This window comes from Ursus maritimus, unplaced genomic scaffold (genome assembly GCF_017311325.1).
Source record: "Ursus maritimus isolate PB19 unplaced genomic scaffold, ASM1731132v1 scaffold_12, whole genome shotgun sequence".
NCBI classification, from domain to species: domain Eukaryota; kingdom Metazoa; phylum Chordata; class Mammalia; order Carnivora; family Ursidae; genus Ursus; species Ursus maritimus.
This window is the reverse complement of record NW_024423564.1, coordinates 6767982-6790818: the sequence shown is the minus strand read 5'-3', so window position 1 is coordinate 6790818 and position 22837 is coordinate 6767982. Positions and strand designations below refer to the sequence as shown.

The window sequence follows — 22837 nt, the reverse complement described above, 5'->3', positions numbered from 1 at the left end:
TAAGCTGGAAAATGCCATCACTCTCCATTGTAAAGACTCATTTTCCTCCTTATAATTAGGTATTATGTGAGGTGACAACTTGAGCTTGCATTTTTGCCCTGTTCTCCACCAACCTTTCATTACTCCCTTGATTTGTAAATTAGTCAGGTCTTCTAAATGTTTTTAGGTGAATTTTAAGCATACAGGATGAAACTAAATTTTATTTATATCTTGATTTCCTCAACTCAGCCAAATTTGTAATATACAAGTCACAATAGGTTATGACACTAGCTAGTACTGAGACAAAAGGTGGTAGGAACTGGTTATGTCTTCAGACATCTTTGTTAGGTCTTTGTTAGGCATTCTTCATTTAAGCACATTTACAGTAATAACAGCTACATGAACACATTACCTGGATGAAGATCGGATGTATTCTCAAGAGTTGTTTTGCTTGCATCTTCCTCTTTCTTTGTAAAAGGAGGCAAGTTTTTAGAAAGGGTGTCCAGATAATTAAACTGAAAGGAAAAACCAAAAGACTTACTTCAGACTTAATGCAAGCCAGGAAGACAATCACCACAAGCACATTAAGTTGATAAGGAATGATGAAAGAAATTTTTTTTCTTAGGCTCTGAAAAGAAAGTTTGCAAACTAAAAGTTTTTCAAGAGACTGTTTAACTCAGTTCTAGATTTTGTCAAACTGTCGTAACTTCCTGTAACTTCTTCTCAGGCAGCTTTTGGTTAATAATAGCATCTGGAACATTCATAGCAATACAGGGAGCTCAAAACACATGAGAATATTCACTTTGCTTGAGAGTTTCAAGGTTTCCTAGAAAAGGAGTGCTCTGTCTCCACGGGCTTCCAAGAACTTGTAATAATTTAGGGCTATTTCAGCAGCAGAAGGGTGCAGAAATTTTAATGGAATAAAAACTTCAAAATGGAATCTGTAAGAGGGTAAAAACAGGGAGAATTTGACCCAAACCGGGGCTTAGAATAGATGGTAGAGGGTAATTAATAGTGACAATGCAAGGCAGAGACGTGGAGTGGTAGTAATGCATTGGCAGCGAACTTCTCCTTAGGTGCAAGACCTGAAATTAGTTTTCCCTCTCATATGCTTGTGAGGACATGGATTTGATGAAAGGGAAAGTCAGTTGGGCTGATGCAGGCAAGAAACATCAGGAAAAGTTGACTACATAATGACATATGCATTGTATCAACTTTTGTAAAGACTCTTATTCAATTGTTGTTAATTACATTCAGTTACCTGAGACCGACAGAAGTTGCTCAATTCAGATGTGAAGTAGGGTGATATTACTTTGTTTCTAATTTCCGTTAAGTAGTTTTGTGTGTTTTCAATTTCCTTCCTGGTTGATATTTCCATAATGATAAAAAGAAGACACAGAATTTTAGCTTTAAATACCACAGAAAATGGAATCACCAACCGTAAAACTGATAAGAATTAACTCATCAGAAATTTTTTTTTGTCAGTTTCTTTGGTTCATTTTCTGCTCCTTCTAGAATCAGTCACATTTCCTACTTCAGAAATCAGACTTTCCTTTAAGATAGGAAATGATGATGCCAGGTGGCAGTGTGTTTTTACAGTTGATCTCAGAAGACTAAAACCCACTTGGTTGACCTTTTTTGCATGTTTTCAATTCTCTGAGGTTTAAATGCCAGTTTGATTCTACTAATTTCTATAATTTCAGTAGCAGGGGTAACAAAAGCTAAAACCCAAACCTAAGGAATGGTTTAGGACTAGTATGATCAGTGATTACGAAGTAAAATAAGAGCAATCATGATAACCCTGCTAGTTGTCTTTCCAATATCAGAACCCTATATTGGGGAGGGGATACACCAGCTAAAAACTCCACTTCCCAGCCTTTCCTATATACAGGGAAGGCCAATGACAAGAAACTGAAGCCAATGGGTAAGACTCCAGATAGCCTTTAAAGAGGGCTGACACAGCAGAGAGGCTTTCCCTTTGTCCTTGTCTCATCTCTTTTCCTACTTCCTGAATTATGGATGAAATGGACACAGCTGCAGCAGTGACTTTGCAACTATGAGGTAAACTTGAGGATGGACACGATGTGCTAGGAATGATGGAACAGATAAAAAGAAGAAATCTGAGTTCCTGACAATGTTGTAGTGCTGCTTACCATGGACTGCCCACTTCTGACTTCTTTTGCATCAGGAAAGGTACACTTCTTTCTTGTGAAAGTACTGACTTGGGGGATTGTCTGTTCAATGTAGCTGAACCTAATCTCATTTGAGATAGTTCTCATTTTTAGGTCCTTATTACATGCCAGATATTTTACCAAGCGCTTTACACATCTACTCTTACACTAACTCTATGAGTTACTACTGTTATCCCCATTTTACTGCTCAAAATATCAAGGTGTAGAAAAGATAAGTAACCAACCTTAAATCACATAACTAGTAAGAGGTGAAGTCTGAATTAAAACCCGGGTTGCTTGCCCAGGATCTTGATAAGTGCATATGCTAGTCAGCTGTTAGTCACCCAGCGTGTGAGCTGAAAGATACCTCAGGTATTAGATGGCCCAGTGGTCCTCATTTTACAGAGAAGCAAACTGAACTCCTGAGGTAAATTTTACTGAACTAAAACAACCAGCTGGCATCATTGAGCTGTAAGTAATCAAACTGGAACTGACTCTAGGTCTGCTGGCTCTGAGACCAGTGCCCTTTCTCTTATACTAGCTGGCCTGTCAGAAAATACTGGCCAAATCAAAATATCATCTTACTTAAACAATTTTAGTTTCCTATTAAAATATCTTCTCACTATTGCCTCACCTGATTCATTCCTGTCTATGGCAGTGTGGCCTATTGCCTACACCCTCTTAGAGCTGTTCTCACAAAATAAATCTCCCAGGTGATAAATCTGAATTCCTCTTTTCATTCTCCTTTCCAATCCCTCCACAGGGACACTTGTTGATCACCCTCCATTTCCCGGAAACTCTCATTTCTTAACCCTCCTCCCCAGATCCGTTTCTGGGCTACCAACACTTCTCTTTCTATGACACAAATCTAATTAAGCATTTTACTTTCTTCTTCAAAAACTTTCATTGGCTTGCCATTATCTTCCTCTAGGTTAACATCTGAAATTGTGAATGTTTCAAAAATTTTAAAAATGTAAATGGATAACACATGCACGTAACTCAGAAAGTATTAAAGAGTATGTAATAAAAAGGAAGTCTGCATCCCACACTGTCCCCCAAACCTCTCTATCTCCTTCCCCGTGGGTAATCGTTGTCGCCAGTCTCTTAAAACTCCTTCCAGGGATATTCTACGAGACAATACATACCTTCCAGTTTGACCTTGAATATAGGGGTGGCCCATAAGATGGAGGATCTTATCTCACTACTTCTCCCCCACATTCTACAAGGTAACCCAGACATTTTTATGAAGAAGAATCTTCATCTTTCCTGCAGTCATTTTGGAGAGGAGCTGTGCAAATGTGTGCAACAGTACCATATGCACTACTATATACTTGGTAAATGTATCTGGCTTCCTTTCCTGACAGGGGGGTATCCTCAGCTAGGAATGAAAGGAAACCAAAGCACATAATCCTTAGAGCACATTCTTCATCTGAATTATAAGAACCCTGAAGGTTTATGACTAGGCTCTGCGTTAAGTTCTAGGATACTTACCAGTATATTAGAATTACCAGGGCACAGAGAGTACCCGAGAACTTTCTTGTTTATGAGAAGGAGTGGATCTATGTAATGGTCAAACAGGCTTCCTCTAGAGATAGTGACATCTTCACTCATAAGCTGAGTAAGCACTTGGCAAAAATGTAGAAGAGATTCAAATAACAGCGGAAAGCCTAGATGGTAGGACCTTTCAACCTGTCCCATTTCCATGATTCCACAAAACTGGGCCTTTTCATATGCTTATGTATACTTCAAGACAGAATTACCTCTTTTGTTGCAACTTTTCTTTCCAGTGTTTTGCTTGTGTTGTATACCTGGGGAAAAGGAAAGGAAAGTATGATGGAAAAGGGCAATGCTCTCAGCTTACAAACAATACAAGATAAACCTCCACTGTATGATAAATCATTAATAGTGTAGGAGGTGAGAGGCTGAGAATTCATTGATGTTGTCACCCAGAGTTAGAACACCGTGTCTCTCCATTTCCTCAATCACTGTATGCTTCACACTAATTGGAACTCATTATGGGATCAGCTTACCTCCATTTCTTTTCAAAGAAACCTGAACCAAATGTTTCTGGCAGATGTTCTGGAGGAGCAGGCAAAGATCGCTTGAATAAATCCATTAGGTGGGCTGCAACTTTAAAAAGAGACACATTTAACTTGTATCCTCAAATTTTTGATGGCATAGTGCATAGTCAGTGCCCGATTACTCCTTGAGAGGGTTTCTAAGAGCCTATATTTAATCTATCAAGTGTTTTCTAGAATTTCCATGACCAAGCTGTAATATACCAGTAAACCAGACCACTTTTAGGAAATGCCCTATGAGAGAACACACATCTTATTGACAAAATGTAAAATGTAGTGACCTCTCTCATTTATCCCCAGCGTTAGGGGAATCAGTGTTTTACCTAACTGAATTTCTTCCTATCTGAAACACCAAAACTTAAAAAAAAAATTAAACATTTTGTTGAAACTGTTTTTCTAAAAAAAGAAAGATCTAAGGATATGAACATAACACAATAGTTATTTGATAATTTGGGTGGTTATTCTGAGCCTATTCTTAGAACATGGTCTCAGCGGGATGTTAACAAAGATCTGAAAAAATTAAAAAGATTCTATGTTTTATGGGTATATGATCTTGGAAAACACTGATTTATACAAGGTTAAATATGTTTTGTTACTGTAGGACTTAGTTCATTTACACTGTGGCTCTCTAAGAAATAAGGCAATATACAGGATTATCCAAACTTATTTTATCATAAAATTCATTTTTGGTCCAGCCATTTCATAAACTAGTGTTTTGGGAAATACTCTGGGGAGCATTGACTTAAAATTGCCATTATTAATATTTCAAGGGCAGCTGTGAATATGCAAAACCTGGTTTGACTCTTGCATCTGTTTGTTTGTATGTTTGAAAAATATATTTAGTTCATCCTTCATTATCAGGCAGCCTGCCCATTTACCTCTATGGGGATTGATCCCTCATGCCACAGGTTACAAATTCAAATGCTACAAGGTACAGATCCCAGATAAAGTATAGGGCATCTAGTTAAATTTAAACTTCAGATGAGCAACAAATAATTTTTTAGTGTAAGTATGTCCCAAATCTAACATGGAATAACCTTATGCTGAAAGGTTACTTGTTTATCTGAAATTCAAATTTAACTGAGCCTTCTGTATTTTTATTTGCTAAATTGACAATCTTGGTATAACGGGCTACCCAGGTGACAGAGTGACAACAGAGTGGCAACTGAGGGTTGTGATCGATTCTTTTGTTCATGGTCATTCTAAAAGGGCAGCTGTTAATCATCTTCAGCCAAACGTCACTATGGGGTAATGTCCCATTTCTAGAGACAGAAAATTCAGATAAACAAAAATAACCGTACAAGCCAACACTGTGGGGGACACATAAAACACATCTGTGGGCTAAATGAAGCCTATGCCTGCCAGTTTCTGACCTTTGTCATACGACCAAAATAGAAAGGGAAAAGGTGACTAATATAACAAAATAAAGATTATTTTAAAAAAAAGGAAAAAAAAAAAAGAAAATCCCAAACCACCAAATTCTTCCCTGCTTTCTGCTGTGAACTATGAAATCATATAACTAAGTTTGCTGGGGCTATATATTCCCCAAATGAATATGCTTTGAATGAGGATATTTTCTTAGACTGCTTGAACTATATATATATATATATATGCATATTTTAAACTATATATATGCATATTTTAAAATATGCAAAATTGAACTATATATATATAGTTTTATATAGAGAGAGAACTATATATATATTTGCATATTTTAAAATATGCAAAATTAATACTATGGACTGTTTTATATATATATATATATATATATATATATACCAGTGCAAAGTTTGGGTGGTAACTGTAGTTGTTCAAAAGTTCTGTGTGGGGGGGAGGGGAGTGTTGGCTGGTTGATTGTGTCCCACTTGTATCTTAGCTATATTGGAAATACAAGCTGAGGTTAACCTAAACTTCAAAAGTCAACTGTTTTCATTCAACAAATCAAAGTTAAAAATAAATTAGAGGCAGTCATGGTTTTCAGGGATCCTACAATTTAGGCAGAAAACATATGTAAATAAATCATTACAATACAACATGGCCAATATGGCAACAGAAATATGTATGTGGCACTTTGCTATCAGATGAAGGAATGACCGAGAAGTGAATTTAAGATTTTTAAATATTTTGCAGAAAAATATTAAAGTTAAAATATTAAAGTAGTTACCTTCAGTTACGTGACTTGTTGTAGTTTCTTCCATTTTAGGGAATGACTGAAACGAAGATAGAATTCGTTAATGATGATGATTATATTACATACAAATTCACTTGCTTAAAAGCATTCTTCATGTGCTCAAATTGATATTTTATGGAAACTACTATAAAATAGTTTTTTTAATGCCAATACAAAATTTATTAGATTTTTTTAGCCATTCCTTTCACTTAACAGATTTTTTAAGATGCAAATCATTTTAAGTTGTAGAAATTCCTTTTCCTTCCTTCTTCCTATTTCATTCATTAATTCATTCAGTATTTCTGTGAAATCAGTTTCTCAGAAGACAATATAAACTTTTATTTAAGAGCCTTCAGAATTATTTATGATTTAAGGAAGAGCTTAAAAAGCATTTGGAAAATTCAGTACACGAGGAATCAGATTTACCCAGAAATAAGAAATTAAAAGGAGGGAGCAAATGCTCCTTAGAAGTGGCAGAAACAGCTTTAGTTGGGATATTTTGTCTGGAGACACCAATATTGAAACAACAGCAAACATATTGGTACATAAAACATTTCTTTTTCACCATAACTAGCTTGAGGAGATCTGCAGCGTTGCCCCTCTCCTCCTCGGTTCTGGAATCTTTAACGGTCATTTCCTGTAGCTTGTCTTCTTTCTTTAGAATATGGTTTATATAATCCTAAATCAGCAGAATAAAATAGATCAATAAAAAACAGAAATAAGGTAGAAAGAGACACCAAAAACAGTCGACATCAACTTGAAATACTACAAAAAGAGTAAGACTATGTAAGTTTGCAATGGTCAACAAACCAGGTACTGGTCAAGTAATCTGGAAAACCTTTTCCTTAATTATATTAATTGGCAAAGACCTGAAAAGTCCAAAGGCAAAGCTTTGAGGGCCAAAAGATATTAGAACTGCATGAAGACCCCAGAGAGGCCCGGCTTCTAACTCTATGCTCCAGTGTCCTCATCAATAAAATGTACAGACTTGGGTTAGATGGTTTCTAGAGTTCTCTCCAGGGGTAGTCTTTATGATTCCATCTATGAATGTAAGTTTAGCCTTTGTCCACGCCTTTGCTTCCAAGAGAAATATACTTTACTTTTTCCATAAGTATCTATTTTCATAAAGAACTGGTCCCCTGCTCTATGTCAGGTGCTGGGTATATAACTGTAAACAAAAAACATACATCTTGTTCTGAGACAGTTAACAAAGAAGACAGTGAGATCTTACAGATACAGCTTATACAATTGACTGTATGTTTACAAATTCTTAGACCATTTCCAAAAACCAACAATGCTTTTCTTCCATGGACAAGTATCAGATTCATAAACAGCTCTACCTTTTTCCAGAGGTCATTAAACCAGTTTCCCATACAGTAAGAAAGAAGGAGGACTCTGTATAGCAATCACATGTAAAATTATGTGTTTTCAATGTCTCAGGGCCTCAATACTTCCTATACCTTATGGGAACCATTAAGTATTTTCTACTTCTCAACCTCCTATCCTCTGGAAAATTGACATTCGTGCGTTGCATTAGATAAATATTGGTAGAATTACATAATTTCAGGTTCCTCCAAGAAACCAAGAGGAATAATTGTCCTGTTCCTGATTCTTCTGGGTCAGGTTACCTGAATTCCATTACCTTAAGGGAAATCTGCAACTTCAATTTCACCTCATCGTTTATGACCTCGTGCTGGATGAACTGGCGCATCTGTAGCACTTTGGGGCTCTTAAGTAGAGAGGCTGAAGCACTTACTAGCTGTTTGGACCCAAAGTCAAGGCCCTTCCAAATCTGAGTGCCAAATGGAGGTCCGGGAGTTTTTTTCTGTTAACAAAACAAAGCAAAACAACCATCCAAAAGAAAAGAAAAGAAAAGAAAAGAAAAGAAAAGAAAAGAAAAGAAAAGAAATGTTTGAACATTAATTTTATTTATTTATTTATTTATTATTTTAAAATTTATTTAAATTTATTTTTTTTTACTGAGCCCTTATTTACGTAGATACTATGCTAGGAACCAATTGTTAGGGAATACAATAGCAAAAAAAAATCTCTGCTCCCCCAAAGTTTCTCAAATATAAGGAAAATTGGTAATAGAACTGGGTAAGTTCCCTCTTTATAGGAATCTGGATATTTTAAAATCCTGCTGCATTATGTCTCACTGGATAGCATTTAGGGGAGTAGTAAGCAATGTGGTATCATGGAAATGTAGCTACATTTACACCAAATGCATGTGACTATTGCTTACTACCCACAAGTAGCCCAAGACATTTGGAATAAGCAGTCTTTAACTTTCTGTTTTCATGTTCATTTTACCCTAGGGAGATTGAGAGAAAATCATCCCATGGATTTGGCTGGTCTTTGAGCTCACTCTAGATTAAGCATGCTTCCAGAGTCTTTCCAAGGGCTCTTGGGCACAAATGTCCGCCTCAGGGTGGACTCACATCTTTATGTTTTCCTTGTAACCGATTTTTAGGAGTAGTGTGCTTTGATGCCCTATGTCCTGCAGAGTGTCTGATGTGTTTCATTGTTAGCTGCTCTTCAGTGTCTGATGCTTGGTCAGTGATAACCACTCAGACGCTTGCCTGGGCAGGGCCACTGCTACTGGGCATAGAAGGTCAGAGCTATAGGAGTTGCAGGGGGAGAGATTGAACTTCCTTCATTAAGCTTAGATGTGGCATATTATTGGTCATGAAGCACTACTTTCAACTTGGTTATAGCCTTAGTGAACCATTTGGTGTGGGCTTTTTATTTTTCAGATAAGGAAGTAGAGAGCCAATGTGGCTTGTCCCAAATCCCACATTAATAATTGGTAAGCTCAGGACTAGAATTCAGATCACCTTCATTCACCATGTTGGTTACAGTCACCAAGTTCAAATATAGGACTAAGGTCTTTGTTATCTTTTTTTTTTTTTGAAGATTTTATTTATTTATTTGAGAGAGGGCTAGAGAGAGAGCACAAGAGGGGCTAGGGGTGGAGAGGGAGGGGGAAAAGGAGGATCCTCACTGAGCAGCACCCTGGGATCATGACCTGAGCCGAAGGCAAACTCTTTTTTTTTTTTTTTTAAGATTTTATTTATTTATTTGACAGAGAGAGACAGCCAGAGTGAGAGGGAACACAAGCAGGGGGAGTGGGAGAGGAAGAAGCAGGCTCTTAGTGGAGGAGCCTGATGTGGGGCTCGAACCCAGAACGCTGGGATCACGCCCTGAGCCAAAGGCAGACGCTTAACCGCTGCGCCACCCAGGCGCCCCCAAAGGCAAACTCTTAACCAACTGAGCCACCCAGGTGCTCCAAGGTCTTTGTTATCTTAAATGTTCATTATCTGTGCCCTTGTTATTACCAGATTGTTTGGGGGAGCAAACTTCATTATACATCAAAAACATTATCCTCCCTACCTAACACTAGTATGTCTCTCTGATCATATTATCAATGTCTTCATTGATTTAATAATTTAACATCTGACAATATGCTGAACATATTACACAAATTACTTGCAAATTGAAATGTCAAATCTTGCACGATGCAGGACTTCATGATTCTTGCTTAAGATATTTTCTTCCATTCTTTAAAAAAACTTTAGGTGCGTCTTCTCTAATCTGACATAATTACAATGTTTACTTTTTAACATTGTAGTTGCAAATCCTTTGTATAATCCTTCACATTATTCTTACATGTTTCAGTCTTTGCATTAGTAAATTAGGGGAGAAAGGGAGTGTGAAAGACCTAAATTGTGTGTTAAAACTGACAGATAAGTAATGAGAGAAGGGAAGATTTATATATTGCTTAATATTAGTAATTCCATGACAGGAGAGGTAGAACATGCATTACTCAGAGTGGTTGGTTATTTGAGCCTGCAACATCGGCGAAAAGAAATAAAACTGAGATTTAGCTAGTCAGGTATATGTCTCTAAAATCTACAAATGTTAAAGTCTTCAAATATAAAACTCCTGAGCCCATTAACAATTTACATAAGAATGAAAATATGTGAATATATAGGAGAAGATCCGAGACTCCAATACATTGATGGATGGATATGCAAGTGTAGTGACCTTCCAGAAGAAAAAATTTCTACCTCAATGGAGGGAAATGTCTCCCATGACCTTGACTGGAGATTAGGAGGAACAATTGTATCTAATTCTTTCTTCATTAGCCATGGTGATGCTTCATGAAGAGGGCGAAGGACAGTGATGCTCAGGGTGCCTGGTTCAAAGAGAGTTATCCGAGGATTATTTCTCTAGCAAAAAGATTCTGAGAAATTCAATAGGTTTTCACTAAATTCAACAAACAGTTTTTTAAAAAGATTTATTTATTTATTTATTTATTTATTTGAGAGAGAGAGAGAGAGAGAGCGAGCACATGCAAGTGACAGGAAGGGCAGAGAGACTCTCAAGCAGACTCCGCACTGAGCGTGGAGCCCCCAACAGGGCTCTATCTCACAACCCATGGGATCATGACCTGAGAAGAAACCAAGAGTCCGACACTTAACCGACTGAGCCAACCAGATGCCCCTCAACAAACAACTTTCTGATAAGCAAGACACAGTGACTGCACTTAAGAACCTTATGATCTAACAAGAAAAGTAAGGTTTTTAGCCACTGTAACACCTAGAGACTAGGTTTAGATTGCCCAGAATTATTAACTGATGCCTTACCACCCTTCAAAAACCACATCCAAGTCTTGTCGGTTCACTTGAGCTCATCCGCTGACCTACCTTGGATCATTTGCCTCTGAGAGACCCTGTTCTGGGCTACAGGAACAACCAGCTTTTCTACCCAGACCTACTGCGTGAATAAATCCCACTAGCAGTCAAGAGTGACTGATTATGTTATACTATGATTTAAACAATTCTTTGACCGCCCACTGCTCACGGGATAAAAATGAGCCCTCAGTGTTTTCTCATCCTGCCTCAATTTGCACCATTCCTCCTATGCATTGGCTACTTTGACCTTTTCCTCCCTGTTCTCCATGGCTTTTTGCTTTCTGCTCTGTACTGTCTCTTCCAAGAAAGCTTTCCCTCCTATTTTATTTTATTTTTTTTTTCCCTCCTATTTTAATCAGCAGCTACTTATCCACCAGTTCTTAGCTCCAGTGTCTCCAGGGAAGCCTTCTAGACTACGTCAGGTTCCTGCTCTCATGGAGCCATATTCCTTTCCTTCAAAGACCTTATCCTAATTGATAAGCATATAATCACAGTTACTGTGTGCTGTATAATTAATGCTTCTCTCTCTCATTAAACCCTAAGCTCTATGAAGGCAGGATCCATGCTGTTTTAGCTCACTACTGTATTCCCAATGCCCAGCCAGTGTGTTTGGCACATTGTAGGTTATCAAGTAGATGCTAGTTAAATAACTAACAAGGCCATTTGCACTGAATTCTCCTATAGTTCTACACATGCACTGCACAACCAGAGCTCCCCACTCTCCATATTCACAAAGAGCAACATGCACATGTGCACGGATACACTAAAAGATACACTCAGTGTGCAGAGATGCAGGCATATTCATAAATAAGTGTAAAGTATATCCCACCAACCAGAGAACAGATAAAAACCAAACATACATAAACCTAGACATAAAACATCGGTTTCATAGACAGATGACATCCAGGGTTATGTCTATGTTCAAATACACATATGACATACACTGATGATTTGTTCTTTTTTTTTTTAAGTTTTTTTTTTAAAGTAATCTCTGCACTCAATGTGGGGCTCAAACTCACAATCCCAAGATTGAGAGTTGCGTGCTCCACCAACTGAGCCAGCTGGGTGCCCCTGATGACTCTTTCTTAATGCATTATGTGTCTCTAATCTTTAGCCACACACTGATTTCTTTAAAATTGATGAGAATAATATAAATACACAATGAATATAATTATATATAACTTATCTCATATTTCAGGTTGGCTTTCTAACTCACACATCAAACATATTTTCTTTTCTTATTATACTAAATTCATCAAGGCAACACCTTCGAAATGACAGAAAAAATGAACTTACAAGGAATATCTCACTTTTCTTTTTTTCCCTACTAAGATGAAAGGAACACATAAATAGAATCATAGCTACATACCTAACATATCTAAAGACAGAGTCAAATCTGCTTACACGTAGGAAAGGGACTCATGCACAGTTTACATAGGCTGATGCTCAGATAAAGTTTGGAAGGAACATAAGTAACTGTAGACACAGGTTGACATGGCCAGGTGGCTAGTGGAGTTGAAAAGTGAGCAAAAGGAAAAAAGTAGAGTTGACACGGGGGTAGACTGCATAAAGAGGCTGGGAGCTGGTAAGCGGACACAGTGACTTCCAGACATTCTGGGTTCCCTACCTGGCTGTTCCTGTACTGGCTCCTGGAGAACTACAGTAGATGGTTCTCCATATGCCAAGGATAGGTATTCTTCTATGTCACTGTCGCGAAGAAGTTCCACTCCTGATCCATCAGCATAAATGACAAAAAACCTATTTGAAGCAATAAAATCAAATCACTTGAAGTATTAAAATGCTCTTTAAGCTTGGAATTTAAAATAAAAGTCAATGGTGCTTGGGTGGCTCAGTTGGTTAAGCGTCTGCCTTCAGCTCAGGTCATGATCTCAGGGTCCTGGGATTGAGCCCCGAGTTGGGCTCCCTGCTCAGCTGGGGAGTCTGCTTCTCCCTCTCCCTCTGCCCCTCCCCCAGCTCTCTCTGTCTCTCTCTCAAATAAATGAATAAAACCTTAAAACAAATTAAAGTCATGGTATTATTTTTATCATATTACCTGGGCACGTGTTCACCATAGATTTGCAGATGATTCTTATAAAGATGAGTAGATGATAAATTATCATAGCCTTCAGCTTTTTCACTTAAATCCTCTTCCAGATTGTTTTCAGGTACCACAGTTGATATGCTGCCATCAGCCATAACCTAAGGGGCAAAGTATATAAGCAACTAAAAGAAAAGAAATGTCATGAGCTTCGTTTTCCATTTGAGAAAGCATGTGATTTTTTGGTATATTCAGAAAATCAGGGATATTTATTTTCAAGGTAATATTCACTGAGTACATTTGGCATTAATAAAAGTGAAAACCCAGTAGCACATCTCTACTTACAAACCACGCCTCAACTGTGAAGACAAACTGGAAGACAAACCAGAATGTACTCCGAGGAAGGTGATAAGGATAGCAGGGGACTCAAAATCTTATCTTTTGAGCTTTAGTTCAAGGAACTGGGGATTTAAACATTGAGGAAAGGCTACTCATGTGATCGTTGTCTTGAAATATTAAGGAAGTGATAGTGGGGAGAAGTTTATATTCTCTGATCACAAATGCAGCATCAGGATTCACGACACTAAATCTGTAGTATCAGCGTGAGACGCAGTATCAGCGTGAGAAGAAATGTCCCAGCCATTACACTATTTAGATATGGCGTGGGTCTGTCCAGGAAAGAGTGTGGTTCAGGCTGAAAGACCACTGAAGGGAATGCCCAGAAGAGCATCAGTGCCTAGAAGAATGCTTGGCCTGAATGTCCCATATGTTTAAACCTAGAGGGGTTGGGCTTTAAGGTTCAATTTCAGTTCAGTATAAATTAAGATTTGTTAGCAGCCTGAACTCATGCTGGGAAGAATCTCATTTACTGAGCATCAAAAGAACCAAGCAGGATCAGAGCTAGTTTGCGTACCAAACCAAAGCTGGGGACTCTGTGCTATGGTTCCAAATCTGAAAAATAACTTCACCACCTATTATCTGATACACAAACTTCTGCTGCTGGGTGAGGAGTGAAAACAAGGAGAAATGCTTAGAGCAGGGGTTGGCAAAACGTTTTTTGTCAAGGGCCAGGGAATAAATATTTTAGGATCTGTAGGCCACACAGTCTGTTGCAACTACTCATGTCTACCATTGTATGCAAAAGCAGCCAGAGACAAATGAGCAGGGCTGTGTTCCAATAAAACTATATCATGACATGGAGATCTGAATTTCCTGTAATTTTTATGTGTCATGAAATATTCTTCTCCTTTTGAGTTTTCCCAACCATTTAAAAATATAAAAGCCATTTTTAGCTCATGGGCCTGTATAAAGAGGTAGCCATGGTTTGCCAGCTTTTGGCCTGGGTGTAGAGGATAGTTATGGTATTGAAGGACGGAGAAACAAAAGACAGAGCTCTACCATCTACTAGCTAAGCACTGCTCTCACCTCCCCATCTTCAACCCGACTAGAACCCTCACTACCTGATATTTCTCACCATGGATTCTCAGCCTTGTCGAGCAAACTCGATCTCACTTTAACTTGGATAGAGACCATTCATATTATTTCTTTTTGTTGGCATTATTTTTAAATGTTTAGTAATGTTTCTTTCCTCCCATTGTAATTCTTTATTTGGCTTTATCATTTCTACCATCCCAACTGTTAGACTTTCTATCCCCTGGAAATACACTTGAGAAGCAAAGATATTGACATTCATTACTGCTTATGCAAAGTATTGGCAGTAAGTGTATAACTAATCCCAAGGCAGCTAACGTATAGGGCTTCATAGAAACTCTCTAGTGTGAAATACCTCAAAAAAAAAAAAAAAAAAAAAAAAAGTACAGCCCCTCTCTCCATACTAATGATGCACTTTACCTGAAAGGTATTTCCCTCAGGATCCAGGACCTCACAGATAACCTCTGATGTGTGCTTCATGATATACCTGCTAGCTCTTAGCTGCACACGTTTTTGGAAAGGATGGTATATATCACTGCTTGATTCATGGCAATATGTAGCTGAGCAATCCCTATCAATGTGGAGGCAGCCTGTGTTTGCAGGTAATACCTGGAAGGGTAACAGAAAGAGAGAAGTTATTGAAAATGTCATGTTCAACATGAGGGATTTGGAAAATCATTTTTAGGAAAAAAAATTATACATAGATATCAGCCATAAGCTGTTTTTTTTCCAGGAAAAACAAACAAACATTACCTAAGAGAGGACATTAGCCTTGGGAAGGGGTCCCTGATAAAGAGGCAAACTGAATAATTAGGGTACAATTCCTTTTATGTCCTCATAATTTATCTACTCACTTTAATATTTTTTCTAAGTAATTGCCTTGTGCCTTCTTCTGTCAGATACTTAGTATAAAATAATAAAAATACACTTTAACTGAAGTAAACACACTCACCTCTATTAAAAATGTTTGGAATCCTTCATGTTCTTGGGCAAAAAGTATCTCGAACAGAGTCAGATGCTATGGGACAAATGTTTTTAAGAGCTCTTATTTGTCCCCATTCCTCTGGTGGCTGACTCTCAAGTATTAGCTTTCATGTAATGACTTAAGTATTAGCTTTCATGTAATTACTTCTGATTCAGATAGACTCATTTTTGAGACATAAAATCCATTGAGTGGATTTTACTATGTTCAAAAACATGTGCAGAAGTTATCACTAATTTCAGAACATTTTCATCTTCCCAAAAAGAAACCCTGATGCCATGAGCAGTCACTCTGTATCACTCCTGCCCCTAGCCCCTGGCAACCAGTGATCAGCTATCTCTATGGATTTGAATATTCTAGACATTTCCTACAGATGGAAGTATGCAATACGAGGCCTTTTGTGTCTGGCTTCTTCCACTTAGCATAATATTTTCAAGATTCATCCGTGTTGTAGTGTGTATTCATACTTCATTCTTTTTCATGGATGAATAATATTCCATTGTGTAGATTTGTCAAATTTTGTTTATTTGTGAGTTGATGGACAGACGTGTTATTTTCCCAATCTTGCTATTATTAACAATGTTATCAACATCTATATACAAATTTTTGAGTGATGTATATATTAATTTCCCTCGTATATCTACTAGGAGTGGAATTGGTGGGTCATATGATAACTCTATTTTTAACTTTTTGAGGAACTGCCAAAATGTTTTCCACAGTGATTGCACCATTATACATTCTTATCATCAGTATATGAGGGTTCCAATTTCTCCACATCCTCACTAACACTTATTACTTACTGTCTCTTTTTTGTTCTAGTCATTTTAGTGGGTGGGAAGTAATATCTCATAGTTTAATTTGCAATTCCCTAACGACTAATGACGTTGAGCATCTTTACATGTGCTTATTTGTCATTTATGTAACTTCTTTGGAGAAATGTCTATTCAGATCCTTGCCCATTTAAAAAATTGGGTTATTAGTCTTCATTGTTGAATTGTAGTAGCTCCTTATATATTCTGGATACTAGACCATTATCATTTTTATGATTTACAAAGAATATCTTCCATTCTGTAGGTTATCTTTTCATTTTCTGGGTGGTGTCCTTTAAAACACAAACTTTTCTCGTTTTGACAAAGTTTGAGCTTTTGGTGTTATCTAAGAAACTGTTGCCAGATTCAAGGACATGAAGATTTGCACTATGTTTTCTTCTAAGAGTTTGTTGTTTGAGCTTTAATAATTAAGTCCTTGCTGCTTTTGAGTTCATTTCTGTGTATAGTGTGAGATACAGGTCCAAATTAATTCACCATTTGTTGAAAGACTATTCTTTCACCACTGAATTAGCTTGGCATGCTTATAAAGAAATTTGTTGACCACAAGTTGATAATAAATGAACGCTTAGTTCTATTCTATTGATATGTATGCCTATCTTTATTCTAGTACCACACTGTTTTATTACTGTGGCTTTTAGTAAGTTTTGAAATCAGGAAGTGTGAGTCATCTAACTTTGTTCTTTTTCAAGATTATTTTGGCTATTCTGAGTACTTTGAATTTACATAAGAATTTTGGTATCAGCTTATCAATTTTTGCAGAAAGGCAGCTGGGATGTTAATAAAAGAATGTAGGGAGTACTGCCATCTTAATAATATTAAGTCTTCCATAAACTTAAAATGTGATGTTTTATATTTATTAGGTCTTCTTTAATTTCTTTCAGTGATATTTTGTAGTTTTCAGTGTCTAAGTCTTATTACATTTATTTCTAATTATTTTATTCCTTTTTTAATCCACATCACCTATTTCATCCATCCCCCACTCACTGCTCCTCTAGTAATCATGAGTTTATTGTCTATGGTTAGGAGTCTGTTTCTTGGCTTATCACTCTCTTTTTTTTCCTCTTTGGATTTGTTTTGTTTCTTAAATTCCACATATGAGTGAAATCATATGGTATTTGTCTTTCTCTGACTGATTTATTTCACTTAGCATTATAATTATATGCTTTAGATCCATCCATGTTGCTGCAAATGGCAAGATTTCATTCTTTTTTTATGGCTGAGTAATATTTCATTACACACACACACACACACACACACACTACATCTTCTTTATCCATTCATCTATCAATGGACCCTTGAGCTGTTTTCCATAATTTAGAAATAATGCTGCAATAAAAACAGGGGTGCATATATCCTTCCAAACTAGGGGTTTTATATTCTTTGGATAAATACCCAGTAGTGTCATTACTGGATCATAGGGTAGTTCTATTTTTAACCATTTGAGAAACTCCATACTGTTTTCCAAAGTGGCTGCACCAGTTTGAATTTCCACAAACAGTGCAAAGGTTTCCTTTTTCTCTGCACCCTCACCAACACTTGTTGCTTCTTGTATTGTTTTTAGCCATTCTGACACGTGTGAGGTGAGATCTCATTGTAGTTTTGATTTGTATTTCCCTGATGACTAGTGATGTTGAACATCTTTTCATGTCTGCATGTCTTCTTTGGAAAAATGTTCCCATCTGCCCATTTTTTAATTGGATTATTTATTTTGTATGTTTGTTAAGTTGTGTAAGTTCTTTATATATTTTGGATACTAGCCCTTTATCAGAGATATCATTTGCAAATATCTTCTCCCATTCAGTAGGTTTTCCTTTAGTTTTTTGTCTATTGTTTCCTTTACTGTGCAGAAGGAATTTTGATGTTGTCCCAACAGTTTATTTTTGCTTCTGTTTCCCTTGCTCCAGAAAACATATCTAAAAAAATATAACTACAGCCAGTGTCAGAGAAATTACTGCCTGTGCCCTCTTTTAGGATTTTTATGGTTTCAGGTCTCATATTTAGGTCTTTAATCCCTTTTAGGTTTATTTTTGTGTATAGTATAAGAAAGTGGTTGAATTTCATTCTTTTGCATATAGCTGTCCAGTTTTCCCAACACCATTTGTTGAAGAGATGTATTTTATTCCTTTTGATGCTACTTTAAACAGAATTGTTTTCTTGATTTCAATTTTGGATTGCTCTTTGTTAATGTAGAAAAATACAATTGGCTTTTGTATATTGATCTCATATCTTCAAACTTGCTGAACTTTTTTATTAGTTCTAATAGTGTGTGTGTTTGTATGTACATTGTGTTCTTGGTAGATTGCATTCCTTAGGATTTTCTAAATACACTTTTATATCAACTGTAAAAAGAGAGACAGTTCTACTTTTTTCTTTCCAATCTGCTTGCACATTATTTATTCGTATTGTCTGATTGCCCTGGTTAGAGCCTTCAGTACAATGTTCAGTTGGAAAAATGAGAGCAAACATTCATGTCCTGGGCCTGATCTTAGGGCGAAAGCTTTTAGTCTTTTACCAAAAACAACGCTGTTTGTTAGCTGTGGCTTTGTTTTGTTTTATAGATGCCCTTTATGAGGTTGAAGAAGTTTCCTTCTATTCTTAGTGCATTGAGTTTTTTTTTTTTTTAATCATGAAAGGGTGTTGAATTCTGTCAAATGCTTTTTCTGAGTCTTATGTAGACGATCTTGTGGTTTCTGTCCTTTATTCTATTAATATGGTATATTATATTGATTGATTTTTGCATCTTGAGCCAACCTTGAATTCTTAAGATAAATCCCACTTGGTGACAATGTATAATCCTTTTTACCTGCTGCTGGATTCAGTTGGCTAGCATTTTCTTGAGGATTTTTATCTATCTTCATAAGAGATATTAGCCTGGAGTTATCTTGTGATGACTTTGTCTGGTTTTGGTATCAGGGTAATACTTACCTGATAGAATTAGTTGGGAAGTGTTCCTTCCTCTTCTATATACTGGAAGAGTTTGTGAAAATTATTCAGTGTTAATTCTTCCATAAATATTTGGTAGAATTTACCAGGGAGGCCATCTGAGCTTGGGCTTTTCTGTGTGCAAATTTTAAAATTACCAATTCAATCTCTACTTCTTATAAGTCTATTCTGATTTTTTAGTTCTTCTTGACTCAGATTTGGAAGTTTGTACCTTTCCAGAAATTTATCCATTTCATCTATGGTATCTAATCTGTTGACATTCATAGTATTTCCTTATAATTCTTTTCATTTCTGTAAGGTTGGTAAAAATGTTTTCTCTTTCATTCCTAATTCTAGTAATTTAGGTCTCTTCCTCCTTTCTCTTTCTCTCTCCCTACAATTGTCAATTTTGTTGATCTTTTCAAAGAAGCACCTTCTGGTTTTGTTGACTCTCTCTATTGTTTTCTATTCTGTCTTTTATTTATTTATATTATAATCTGTTATTTACTTCCATATGTTTGCTTTGATTTTACTTTGCCTTCTTTTTCCCAGTTGCTTAGGGTGGAAAGTTAGGTTATTGATTTGAGATCTTCTTTTATAATATACACATTTAGGCAAAATAAAACTAGAAATTGTCTTTTATGCATTGCTTTTGCAGTGTTCCATAGGTTTTGGTACATTAAGGTTTTATTTTCAGTCATCTCAAAGCAATTTCCTTGTGATTTCTTCTCTGTGTTAATCTTCACATATTTGTGGATTTCCCAAACTTCTTTCTGTTACTGATTTTTAATTTAATTCCATGGTGGTGGTAGAAAATATTTTGTATGATTTTGATTGTTTTAAATCTACTGAGACTTATTTTGTGGTTTAACATATAGTCTTTCCTGGAGAATGTTCCATGTGTACTTGACAATAATGTATTTTATTGTTGATGAGTGGAGTGTTCTGTAGATGTCTAGTAGGTCTTATTGGGTTATTCTGCTGTTTAAGTCTTTTATTTGTCTTTTATTATTCATTCTTTATTGTTCATTATTTTATCCATTACTGAAAATGAGCTACTAAAGTCTCCAAATATTATTATTGAATTGTCTATTTCTCCTATTAACTAAGCCAGTTTTTACTATTTTAAACTAGACTTTTTAATTTTTTTTTTAACTCTGAGCTCAGATCAAGTATAGAAGCCTTTATAGATTTAAAGGTCAGTAGTAAAACCTTTTCATCATTGCTCAGAACTCATTAGTCTCACACACACACATCTCGCCTTCCTCTTCCCCCAATCCCCTTCATCAAGTCCTCAGTTATGCCTGGTCACCTTTATACACACACACACACACACACACACACACACACACACACATATACACACACACACACACACCCCTCCAGACACAAGCCCTTATTGTTTTAAATTACTTTTGCTTCTCATAACTGCAGAGATCATGTATCAGGTAGACTGGCAGGTCTTCTGATGCTCAGATTTGGCTATTTTCATCATTAATCCACTTCAGTAAGAGCAGATCTCAGAGAAAAAACTTGACATTTTAAATTGTATAATGTACAACTCTGGAAATACTTATGTGTTTTGGGAGTGTTGTTAGGTGATTAATATGTTTATAATTATTGTTTTGTTTTCTTGATGGAGTAATCCTTTTATCATTATAACATAACCTTTTTGTCTCTGGTAATATTTTATTGTAAGATTATTTTGTCTGAATTTGTATAGCCACTCTAGTTTCCTTTCCATTATTTATTGCAGGTCTATCTATTTTCATCCTTTTCCCTTCAAACCGTTCGTGTCTTTGACCATATAAGTGTATCTCTTGTCAACAGCATATATGTGGATCATGTTTTTTAATCCATTCTTCCAATATCTGTTTATTAGATTTATATCTTCTAATTTTTTATTTGTTTTCTATATGTTTAATGTTTCTTTTCCTCCTCTTTTCATCCATTAGTACCTTTTTTGTTTTAAATACACACTTTTAGTGTGCCACTTTAGTTCCTTTGTTTCTTTTACTATATATTTTTCCATTATTTTCTTAGAGTTTCTTGAAGATCACAAATAATGTCTTAATTTATAACCATTTAGATTGAAATAATACTAACTTAATTTCAATATTATATAAATCTTTGCTCCTATGTAGTTCTATTCCTTCCCTCCTAATTTGTGTTATTACTGTAAAAAAATTACATCTTTATCCATTATAAGCACATAGTCCTTGGAATCCAGAAAGCCTCATTCATGTGCAAGACTGTGTGCATGCCCAGAAAAGAACTCAGAAAACCTTAATCTTTCACTCTTGCTGATCAAGAGGATCTGCATAAACAGGGAGTGAAGACTGAGTAGAGTTATAAACTTCCAACTGGAACACTGAAAAAATACCCCAGTATGCAAACAGAGCCATCAGAAGAGGATGATTCCAAGGAATATGTCCAAGCTTTTCAAAACCTTACATGGGCTTCTGTTCCCCAGCTGTTCCTTCTAATTTTTTGGTTCACCCTCTTGTTTGTTATTGCCACTTCAGGCAGCTGTAATGTTAAATAATCACCTCCAAATGGGGAAAAGTCTGTGGTGAGTGAGCTCAGAGTCAGATCGAATAATGATAACCCAATATGAATGGGGTTTCCAGGAAACTGCCAAACAGGTCAACAATGATGGGATTTTTGGAAGACTCTAAATCTATTCTTCCTCTTTCAGTGTTTGCTGGCATGCTGGTTTTCATTACTATCCTGAATGTGAGGGTGTTGATTTTCAAGGCTACCGTGAAGCTAGGGAATAAAGGGGAATACGGCAAGTGAAATCACCATGAATCTTGCTGTACTTCCCAAGGTTGAGTTTTTCTCTTTCTTTGTTTTTCTGATTGTTGTAATCCTTTGGTTAATTTCCAGAGTTCTGAAAAAATTGATTTTGAAAATATTTTCAGTTTTCTAGTTGTTTTTATGTATATTTTTGGAGGTCCTTACTCTACTGCACTGGAAGTGTCTCATACTGACTATCCACCATCGCCCAGGCCCAGAGAACCCCATTTGACCTTAGCTAATTCTGAGATGTTTCTGTGGTTTCAAGCACATTTTATTTATTTATTTACTTGTTTGTTTATTTATTTATTTAAAGATTTTATTTACTTATTTGATAGAGAGAGAGACAGCCAGCAAGAGAGGGAACACAAGCAGGGAGAGTGGGAGAGGAAGAAGCAGGCTCCCAGTGGAGGAGCCCAATATGGGGCTCGATTCCAGAACTCTGGGATCACGCCCCGAGCTGAAGGCAGACGCTTAACGACTGAGCCACCCAGGCGCCCCTCAAGCCCATTTTGGAGTAGGCACTGGTGGATGGTTAAGTTTGCAACTTTCCTGGCCTCCAAAACACCTCATCAAAATGGACCCAAACTGTCAGATTTGACTCTGTAACTTACTGAAAGCTGCTCTGGACAGAAAAAGATGTCCTGTAACACCCACTGTTGAGACACATACCATAGATCAGGTGAATATAGAAATGCCAAAAGTAAACCTGATAAACAAGACGTGCCCTTCTTTCTAGG

General features: G+C 36.6%; 1 protein-coding gene and 2 non-coding genes across 3 annotated transcripts in view; all 3 read right to left on the bottom strand.

The window, feature by feature from the left end:
• SPAG17 (sperm associated antigen 17) overlaps positions 1 to 22837 on the bottom strand; it is a 214253-nt gene that overhangs the window by 18608 nt on the left and 172808 nt on the right. The window contains exons 32-42 of the mRNA XM_008706365.2: positions 14985 to 15173; positions 13149 to 13294; positions 12723 to 12853; positions 10469 to 10596; positions 8041 to 8223; positions 6964 to 7077; positions 6393 to 6438; positions 4181 to 4280; positions 3911 to 3958; positions 1241 to 1340; positions 392 to 494 (exon numbers count right to left, since the gene is read on the bottom strand). Coding sequence (XP_008704587.2) covers positions 392 to 494; positions 1241 to 1340; positions 3911 to 3958; positions 4181 to 4280; positions 6393 to 6438; positions 6964 to 7077; positions 8041 to 8223; positions 10469 to 10596; positions 12723 to 12853; positions 13149 to 13294; positions 14985 to 15173 — 1288 coding nt within the window. The remainder of the gene's footprint in view (positions 1 to 391; positions 495 to 1240; positions 1341 to 3910; positions 3959 to 4180; positions 4281 to 6392; positions 6439 to 6963; positions 7078 to 8040; positions 8224 to 10468; positions 10597 to 12722; positions 12854 to 13148; positions 13295 to 14984; positions 15174 to 22837) is intronic.
• On the bottom strand, positions 20457 to 20526 carry LOC121102130. Its single transcript, XR_005834222.1, has one exon. It is a non-coding gene; the product is annotated as a small nucleolar RNA U2-30 (small nucleolar RNA).
• On the bottom strand, positions 20719 to 20798 carry LOC121102131. Its single transcript, XR_005834223.1, has one exon. It is a non-coding gene; the product is annotated as a small nucleolar RNA U2-19 (small nucleolar RNA).